This window comes from Saccostrea cucullata, unplaced genomic scaffold (assembly GCF_032062105.1).
Source record: "Saccostrea cucullata isolate Sc308-1 unplaced genomic scaffold, CSIRO_AGI_Scuc_v1 ctg317, whole genome shotgun sequence".
Taxonomy (NCBI): domain Eukaryota; kingdom Metazoa; phylum Mollusca; class Bivalvia; order Ostreida; family Ostreidae; genus Saccostrea; species Saccostrea cuccullata.
The window spans coordinates 478,781-488,942 of record NW_026933753.1 but is presented as its reverse complement, the minus strand read 5'-3'; the positions used below and the strand labels follow the sequence as shown (position 1 = coordinate 488,942).

Here is a 10,162-nt window from a genome sequence, read left to right as displayed (position 1 = left end):
ACCATAACGCTACAGATCCCGTAGTGCAAAAAAGGTGCAATTTACGGCGTAATATTTTTTGCGCTCTTTTGGGGAGAATTTCTCCACTTTCCAAGCGGTCAATCAACTACCTTTAACTCCCTAATTCTAGATACATTATTGAACTAATCTGTATATTTTATCCATCTCCCAACCCTTTATAGTCGTCTCTACAAGTGATAAACTCGCCTGATTAAAATTATTTGTTATATTACTGAAAATTCACTTCAAGCGAGTTTATTGCCTGTAGATACAACTATAAATGGTTGGGAGGTGGATAAACTATACATATTGGATACAGAATGTGTATAGAATTAGGGAATGAAAGGTAGCTGATTGACCAATGCTAGAAAGTGGAGAAATTCTTGCAAAAGAGCGCAAAAAATATTGGCCGTGGTTGCACCTTTTTTGCACTACGGGATTGTAGCGTTATGGTCAAAGACAAATATATAAAACCATAACGCTACAGATCTGCAGCTACTATGTTATATATATCGTTTTATATATAACCCCGTTACCCATGTATAAAAAAGATAAAAACCAATATTACTGCCGATAAAATAGAAAAAGAATATCCCATACTAAGGCTTCGATATCAAATTGAAAGGGGGAGCAAAAGCACATAAAAAAAAGTAATAAGCCATGTAGTTTTCAATGCAAGCCTAAATTATATGTATATCTTTGCACACAAAAAAATGGGAGAGGGGTTAAGCCCCTCCCCCAGTGAACCGTTCCAACGCCTAAATAAACCTTAAATTGAAAAGGTTATAAACGCAAAAAAAAAAATGCTTAAGTTTCACACAATACGAATAACTTTGTGGACGAGTTAACAATTGGAGAACGATTTTACGTACGAGTTATTTCGTAAGGACAACCGGACGTTGGAAGGATAGAATCGTAGTTAGTAGATTTTTAAAGAAATTCTTAGCAAAAGAATTCAGTCCCGACTTCAGTTTAAGTGAGAATTATCACAGATCCAAAATGGGTAAAGGATTCAACAATTATATGACGAAGAAGTTCTTCCATCCCGGAAGTAAAGACAACATAAAAAGGGTAATTTTCCTCTGTTATCCTAATCTCAGCGAGATGGGTAGAGACTGTATCAAAAGATATGGTTTTCACCATGTTGCGCCGTTTGGTCTTTGTGCTGCAAAATGCAGAAATTATGAAAAGTAGGTAAAAATAGCTACTTTGGGTAGCTTTAAATACCTAGGTAGCTATTAATAGCTACGTAGGTAGAAATAGTCTTTGGACTGGACCTGTTATCAGCTGGGTATCCGATTTTGTTTTTTATTGTAAATATTCAAATTGTTCTTTCAAATACATTTAAATAATTTTAAATTCTTGCTTTTCAGTAATTTAGCTGGTTATATTTCAAGTTTTTAAATCCGATTTTCCCCATCTAGCTAAAACATGAAGGATACATTGGTAAAATAATAATTGGTTAAAATGCATAAGATTTTGTGGGGCATGGCTTTTGATTTGCATATTTTTAAATTTTATTTTAAGGTTTGGATGGCACAGCAGAAAACAGACTATGAAAAGCAAAAACAAGATGAATTGCTTTCTCAGTATCAAAAAGAACAGGAAATGTACAAGAACAGGTAAGGCATTTAAAGTATAGAAACTGCCAAACAAATAAAAACTCCTAACATGCCTAACAAAGATTTTTTTTAACATATATGTTGTTTATTGATGGTTATGATATCTTTGTGTAATAACCAACCTCATATCAAGGTATTTTGTTCAAACCATGCATAATCATGATAATGCTACATGAAAAATGTGAAGTATTACACATATTATTATATCTATTAAACATGTTAAACATTGTAAAGTTACAACTGCTTTGAGATAAGGCCGACAATAAATAGTAGAATATTTGAAATTCATGCTTACAGACAGTATGCTTTTTTGAAAGAAAAGCATGAAAATTAACTGAAATTAACTGTAATCATCACCTGTTTCTCCAGAATAGTTTGCCCAATTTTAGAATATATATTGTTGATAAATGTTGCTTTTTTAGCTCACCTGAGCCGAAGGCTCAAGTGAGCTTTTCTGATCACATTTTGTCCGTCGTCCGTCCGTCTGTAAACTTTTCACATTTTCGACTTCTTCTCAAGAACCACTGGGCCAATTTTGACCAAACTTGGTACAAAGCATTCTTGGGTGAAGGGAAATTTAAATTGTTAAAATGAAGGGACATATCCCCTCGCAAGGGGAGATAATCAAGAAAAGACAAAAATAGGGTTGGGTCATTAAAAAATCTTCTTCTCAAGAACCACTGGGCAAGAAAAGCTGACACTTATGTGGAAGCATCCTGGTATAATGTAGATTCTAAATTGTTCAAATCATGACCCCTGGGGGAAGGGCGGGGCCACAATGGGGAATCAAAGTTTTATATAGAAATATATAGGAAAAATCTTTGAAAATCTTCTTCTAAAGAACCACTGGGCCAGAAAAGCTGAAACTTATGTGGAAGCATCCTGGTATAGTGTAGATTCTAAGTTGGTCAAATCATGACCCCCGGGGGAAGGGCAGGGCCACAATGGGGTATCAAAGTTTTACATAGAAATAAATAGGAAAAATCTTTGAAAATCTTCTTCTCAAGAACCACTGGGCCAGAAAAGCTGAAACTTATGTGGAAGCATCCTGGTATAGTGTAGATTCTAAATTGTTCAAATAATGACCCCAGGAGGAAGGGCAGGGCCACAATGGGGAATCAAAGTTTTATATAGAAATATATAGGGAAAATCTTTGAAAATCTTCTTCTCAAGAACCACTGGGCCAGAAAAAGTGAAGCTTATGTAGAAGCATTCTGGGGTAGTGTAAATTCTAAATTGTAGAAATCATGACCCCGGGGGAAGGACGGGGCCACAATGGGGAATCAAAGTTTTACATAGAAATATATAGGAAAAATCTTTGAAAATCTTATTCTCAGGAACCACTGGGCCAAAAAAGCTGAAACATATATGTCCATGGAAGGATCATGGGGTAGTGTAGATTTCAAAATGTCTAAATTATGATCAGTGGGGTAGGGTGGAGATGCATTATGTATAACAAGGGGGAAATCTGGTAAAGAACAGAATGGTCAAAGCTTCTCAGGTGAGCGATGTGGCCCATGGGCCTCTTGTTATTTGCAGTTTTACAAAATTCATGAAAACTCGCATATGATAATATTACCTGCTTCTGAATTTTTTTATATGTAAATACATGTACCTGCTTGGTGCTATGTAAAAGTATATTATGTTTCAGTTTTGAAGTAGTTTTTACAAGCACTTGCTGTAATTAAGATATGACCTTTGTTAATTTAGAGCTTTACTTGGAGATGAGAAAGCAAAACTTGGTCTGAGTTTTATGTATGATGCTCCCCCAGGACTAAAGAAAAAAGAGGTAGGTTATGATTTATCAGAAAAAGTTCAGTTAATCCATATTTTAAGCATTTGCATTGTTTTCATAACACTAAAAATCATGACTATCATCGTTTTTATGGATATTATAGTAATTAACTGTAAACAAAAATATTTATTGCAATTTTTTCCTCAAATTTCTGTCTGACATGTAAAAAAAAAATCATGTTATTTGTGTTCACAATGGATCGTTTTTGCTTCAGTAACATCAAATAGAAAGTGGTTAAATTGCTAATGCTAACTTTTGTTACCATGTTTAAAAAGCTTTTGATTGCATTTAAAATTGTTCTTGAATAGGGTTTATCTTAATATTTCTTTAATAAAATCTTCAGCTAAGCTTGGTTAATAAATATAGTGCAGTATTAAATCATGATTACTTACCTTAAAGTAATAGTTTTGAGTTTTTACACAGTACACATCTATCAAACACAGAGTTCTTTTAATGCTTCCCCACTGTATTCTCTAATGTATATAATTCCTTTGGAAAATTTTTTTATTAATACATTTTATACATTTATAGACTGAAGAGAAAGAAACTGAAGTGAAATTTGAATGGCAGAGAAAATACAATGCTCCCAGGGAACAGTAAGATTTATATCAATATCTAACATTCTACAATACATATTTATCATATCTATATGTACTACATGTATAAACAATTATAAATGATTATAAGTTCAGCAATGTCAGTGATCTTAAAAGAGATTATAAAAATAAGGGCATGTTATTGGTCCTGGCTATGCAGAATTTACTGAAATTTTAACGTAATCTACGTACACAAAACACAATAAGTAAATTTTTTAAATATTTGAAATATAGTGAATATTATTAGTGTGTAAATCACACATACTTGTCACTCATGAATATTTTTCTTAATTAAAGCATGCTAGAGGTATACCTGCTGCATTACATGAAAAAAAAAATCTCATAATTTTATTAACATTGTCCCATCTTGCAAAAAATTTTCCAGGTACAACAAGGATGATGAGACCATTCGTGACCAGCCTTTTGGAATCGAGGTTAGAAACGTGCGGTGTATCAAGTGCAGGAAGTGGGGCCACGTCAACACAGATCGGATCTGTCCACTGTTTAACCAGGACCTCACTGCCGAGCCTCCACAACGTAAGTAACACTGCGGGAAAAAAATCAGTAACTAAATAATGAGAACATATTGAGGAACCCTTTTATACCCTTGAAAAGATATAGGTTCTTTAAAGTTTGTGTGCACCATCACTTTGAAGGTAAAGATTTTTTCTTAAAAGAAAAGTTGCAAAATCATTCAACTTTTTGAATTGACTTGAAAGAAATTTATGATGAAAATTTCAGATTTGTCCTTTACTAGCTTCGGCGTACCTGTACTATTGTGTAACAGGGATACTCTTTATTTATTCTGTGCTTACCTTTACTCTTGTTTTACCTGCTGTTGTTTTTGATTGGCAGCCTCCACCAGTGCCTCTTCATTACTGGAGGGAATGCAGAGCGAGGGCTTAACGCTGAAGAAAAGCATTCTGGGTAAAATGACAGATGGCGTGGACACAGAGGTAAAAGTTTTTTTTTAATTTAACACTCATCCAAAGACCAAAGTTCTTTTTTTCTTAACTTTCTTTTCTTCTCTAAAATATAATATTGTAGTGACCTTATTTTTCATCTCTCTGTGGATGTGCAGATTCAGGAATTTATGTTTTTTTTCTAGTGTGGTTCACATTAGCGTAAAAAGATATCAGACTCTGAAATTCTATTAACAGCTTATCATATTTAGAATTAATGAATAGAATGTCCAACCCTGATAAAAAAAATTATCTTGTTGAAATTGGGAGGAGTGCAATTTGTGATCAATTCACATAGAAATTTGATATTAATGCTAAAAATCTTAAGGGGATTTGAGGGAGCTTGTTGAGTAATTGGATATTCAATATGAATTAGTAATGCTGAATATAGGTTATTTCTACTAAATACCCAGTAATCATGAAGGTTTACTAAAGAAAAAATAGGTAAAAAGAATTATTATTTAAATTTTTACAGATGAAGCAGTCCAGCAGCTGCTTTTAGCTTTGAAAATAATGTTCATTATTGAAATAAAAATATTGTAGAAGCTTCTGAAGAGTGAGGATGAAGATGACCCCGAAGTCCAGTTCCTGAAATCCCTGAATCCCAAACAGAGGAAAAAGTTACTGAAGTAGGTATCCTTAATCCCAAACAGAGGAAAAAGTTACTGAAGTAGGTATCCCTAAATCCCAAACAGAGTAAAAAGTTACTGAAGTAGGTATCCCTAAATTCCAAACAGAGGAAAAAGTTACTGAAGTAGGTATCTCTAAATCCCAAACAGAATGAAAAGTTACTGAAGTGGGTACCCCTAAATCCCAAACAGAGGAAAAAGTTACTGAAGTAGGTATCCCTCAGTCCCAAACAGAGGAAAAAGTTACTGAAGTAGGTATCCCTGAATCCCAAACAGAGGGAAGAGTTACTGAAGTAAGTATCCCTGAATCCCAAACAGAGGGAAGAGTTACTGAAGTAAGTATCCCTAAATCCCAAACAGAGGAAAAAGTTACTGAAGTAGATATCACTAAACTAAGTGTAAAATGTAAAGCAGAATGTGTTTAATTGAAGAAATATCTGTCGATTTTTTTTATGTAATCAAACAATTTGCTTACTTAGTACTTTGCATACATGTATATGTATATACCTGTTAATTCCAAAGATATAAATTGGAGTTATGACATAATCAAACCCCTAGAACAGACAGTTGTTCCTTATTTATTTACATTTTAAACCTATGAATAATTTAATTCATTTAGTTAGAAATAAGTGAGATATTTTCTTTATTTTCGTCCTTTTTATTTAGGTTCTGGTTAAGAAATCACAATCTGTCCTTGATATACTATAAATCACTTTTTATTCGTGAGAACTTTATTTTCGTGAGAGAATGAGCTCGTAAAATTTCATTCTCACATATAAATGTATTTCTTATGATCATATAGAGGAATAACAGCAATTTGTGAAAATCATGTCTTACTAATTAAGAGCCGTAGACTATCTCGCAAAATAAGGTGTCACCAAAATTTTGTGATCTACAGTACCTTTTGTTTAAAAGATAAGAATGCTTTTCTAACCAAAATGCAATATTGTTTTCATTTATTGGAGTTACCTCTCTTTGTTTCTAAACCCTTTTAATATTAAAGCGGCACAGTGACGCACAAAGGGGAAAATTGACAAATGTAGAATTTTCGCATGACCTCTGTAAATTTTGTTCAATTCCTTAAAGTATTAGGTTTCAGAAAATTACAAGTTTCAGAACCTAAAAATTATATTTTTATGGGGAAAAATAAAAGTAAAAATAATTTCTGTCTGCCCCAGAACGAAAATATTGCAAAATACCCTGGTACTTCTTCCTCCCTATTATACGTGTGCGCAGAAAAGTGTTGAATAAGTTTCCATAATTACCATGGTCTCAGGTATCCACGAATGAATATAAGTAGACCAAAAAATTTGATGTTTAATATCTTTTTAAAAAGTTGTTAGAACATATTTATCACCTTTGCATGATCCAGTTGAATTTTGTTTACAAGTTTGAGCTAAAAATAAAAGTAGTGTGACCTTGACATATATGAAACAACGAAACGGTAGATACAACCTTTGTTTTTCTGGCACTTATATTGTGCAGTCAATTCTTGCAATCTCTTAAATGAGATATCTTTAACTTGATGCTACTGTATTATTTAGAAATGCTGCAATTAAAATGTGTATTCTTTTTTGTAGAAAATTAAATAAACTGCAGACTGGAAAGAAGGAAGGGAAAGTTGATAAAGACAAGAAGAAGAAGAAAAAGAAACACAAGAAGAAGTCTTCAGACTCAGATGAAGGTAGGTTAATGCATTACTAATTATTAAAAGAAGTAGGTAAATTTATTACGAAGAGAAGTTGTAATCTCCCTAAATGATTCAAAGGAAGGCAGATTAATTATCCTTTCTATATATTCAGATGAAAGGAGGTTATAACTTTAGGCTTGAGTTTTTTAATGCATTGATATGTTTCTAGAAAAAAAAGTTTGTAATTTAACTTTTTCTTTCATTTTACAAACTGTACACATTTTTAATGGTAATATTTCTTGTACAGAATCTGACAGAGAAAAGAAGTCCCACAGAAGGAGAAAAAGTTCATCGTCTAGTTCTGAACACTCAGGTCAATATTTTCTTCATTAGGAAAACAAATTTCGATTCTATTTATCATATCATGCATTGTTTATATTTTTTAATGGAGTTTAATTTTTTCCTGTTTTCATGAAAATAAAACTTTTTATGTAATTAAAATAAGTATGTATATTAACATAGTTTTAAAAAATCTTTCAAGCATGTGAATGATTACTGTAAACCAACTTTTATTCGCGGCGACTTTATTTCGCGATTTACCGGGAGTAAAGCAGTTTGCGACGATTAATTTTCGCGATCAATCCTTTTTTGGAACTGTTAATCTTCAAAACTTTACATTCAGATAATTATATGTAGTTGTTTTACACATGTTCAATATTTCAGCTTTTGATTACAGATAATGAACAAGGAAGACGTGAACAATTCAGGAACTCGCAATTGAGGCATTCTCCAGAGAGAAAAGGTCACGGAAGGCGGGAAAGGTCACCAGACACATCTCAGAACAGACGCAGGAGAAGAAGTACCTCATCTAACAGTTCACCGCAGAGAGGCAGCCAGGACCAAAGGTCAAGGAGAAGAGATTCCCGACGATCAATATCCAGGGATCGTAGTCCAAACTTTAGAAAGCAACATAGAAGAAGATCATCCTCTTTTGAGGAAAAGAACAGGGACAGATTACAAAGTTTTAATGAAAGAGACAGGAGAGAGGTTAATAATAGTGGTAGGAGGAGGTCAAGGTCACCAGCTTATAGGAGTAGACAAAGAGATCAAGACAGAAGAAGAAGGTCAAGGTCGTCATCATCTTCATCGGAAAGAGATGGGAGGTTGTTTGAAGGTCAACAGAGAAATGCTGCAAGGTCCTCAGAACAGAGACAGAGACTGAACAGAAGATCTGTATCCAAGGAACGAAGCAGAAGGGACAGCCATAACGCAAGACAAAGAAGGTCAAATTCCAGGGAGAGGAATCAGAGAAGGTCAAATTCCAGGGAGAGGAATGAAAGGTCAAGGTCACGGGACAGAAGACGACGATAATAATGATTCGAGTCATTAATGATTCATTCGAAATGTTAGCCTGTGTCTCTATTGTACCTTTTTGTGATATATGAGATGAAAGATCCAAGTGAAAAATGAAATGAAGAAAAGGTACTTGTACAGTTGTACTCATGGTTAATGCCTGATAATGCAGAAAACACTATGTGTTTTATTTTTTGTGCCAACTGATTATATTTGACAGGTCCAACTCAGGTTGTGTTGGCAAGTTTCCTGAATTCATTTTTTACAAATCTTTTAAAAGGTATTGAGTTTTGAATGGCACCATATATTAACATTTTGGAAATTTAAATTAACAATTTTGAATGATCTATGTGTTTGTACCTGTATTTAAATAAAGTAAATTAATGCTGCATTGTTAATTGAATTGTAATCTTATGGTATTTTATGCAGTTTTCAAAACATGAACAATATTCACAATTTTTTGGAAGGATTAATGGACAGTGTAAGACCCCCCCCCCTCCCTCCCAGAGATGATAGCTATAAGTAACGAGGAAAGCATGGACTCAATGTATCCCCTGTTTATGAGGCTTCAAGTTTAACCCTTTACTTTATACAATGTATTATACCACTGGATCCAGTGTTATAATATAAATTATAGGATTAAACGTGAAGCCTCGCACATTCAATCCATGCTTTTCAATTCATACCTATCCTGTAAATAGGCATTGGAAGCAAATTGACGGGGGGGGGGGGGGGGGGGGGGTTAAACCAACAAAAAAAGGTAAGCCCCAATTTTCAATGCCTATATTATGTCAATTTTTTCAAATAAAAAATGGGGGAGGGGGGATAAGCCCCCCACCCTCCACTGGTTCCGATGCCAATACTCTATAACTTTCTGGTTTGCAGCTTTAATGTCATGGGCTAAATATCTTTCAGTTGTGTACCGAACGTGCCCATGGATTATTTAAAGTCGATTAATCTATCCAGGGCCATATACATTCCCCAATTTTATCATTATCAGGTGTTTCCAAACATTTGGTAGAACATTGCTGTCCATCCTACAGATGTTGGGTATACCCTTCACAGGGAAACAACTTTTACAAAGCATGGAATGGGAGGGGGGTCCCTTGCTGCAGATTAGTTTGACTACTATTCTACAGTCAATGTTATTATTACTTTACAGTCTGAATATGACAAACAGTGAGATTCATTTACGCTTCTTTTTTGAGAGCGAATAGGATGCAAAATATCGCTTTGGCACAAAAAAGGTATCGGTGGAGTAATTAGTGAACGATATAACAAAATCTTTGGGAACGAATTTTTCAAGAACGCCTTATCCTTATTTTTAAAGAAATTCGACACCTCCACATCAAGGTAGGCGTTTTGATAAAATATTTTTATAAAAGCAGAAATGAAGCTTATAATAGTCTAATAAAAGCAATTGGAATTCAACATGAATACACTAATCTGACTTGGACGCCGTAACATCCACAGGTAGGCCTATAGAATGCATTGTGCAGCACTTGCATACTCTCTGGGATTTCAGAGATCGCAACTCTGTGAACGAAGTGCTGGCTAGAATAACAGTTCGGTGAT

The 10,162-nt window shown here is 34.0% G+C and overlaps 1 protein-coding gene across 1 annotated transcript; it reads left to right on the top strand.

Moving 5' to 3' along the window:
- The first annotated feature begins 857 nt into the window (after window positions 1-857).
- LOC134239262 (corepressor interacting with RBPJ 1-like) lies at window positions 858-8,976 on the top strand. The gene is made up of 11 exons (XM_062721436.1): window positions 858-1,071; window positions 1,528-1,622; window positions 3,333-3,411; window positions 3,949-4,013; window positions 4,399-4,550; window positions 4,869-4,969; window positions 5,519-5,604; window positions 7,185-7,288; window positions 7,542-7,607; window positions 7,971-8,517; window positions 8,548-8,976. Exons 1-11 carry the CDS (start codon window positions 1,000-1,002, stop codon window positions 8,603-8,605), a joined length of 1,425 nt encoding a protein of 474 aa, XP_062577420.1. The 5' UTR covers window positions 858-999; the 3' UTR covers window positions 8,606-8,976.
- The last annotated feature ends 1,186 nt before the right edge of the window (window positions 8,977-10,162 follow it).

Bases quoted from the DNA above. Each gene is read 5' to 3' on its own strand.
- LOC134239262 (XM_062721436.1), top strand. From the start codon at position 1,000: ATGGGTAAAGGATTCAACAATTATATGACGAAGAAGTTCTTCCATCCC. The intron at 3,412-3,948 runs GTAGGTTATGAT...ATACATTTATAG, and splicing joins CAGGACTAAAGAAAAAAGAG to ACTGAAGAGAAAGAAACTGA. The intron at 4,970-5,518 runs GTAAAAGTTTTT...AAAATATTGTAG, and splicing joins CAGATGGCGTGGACACAGAG to AAGCTTCTGAAGAGTGAGGA.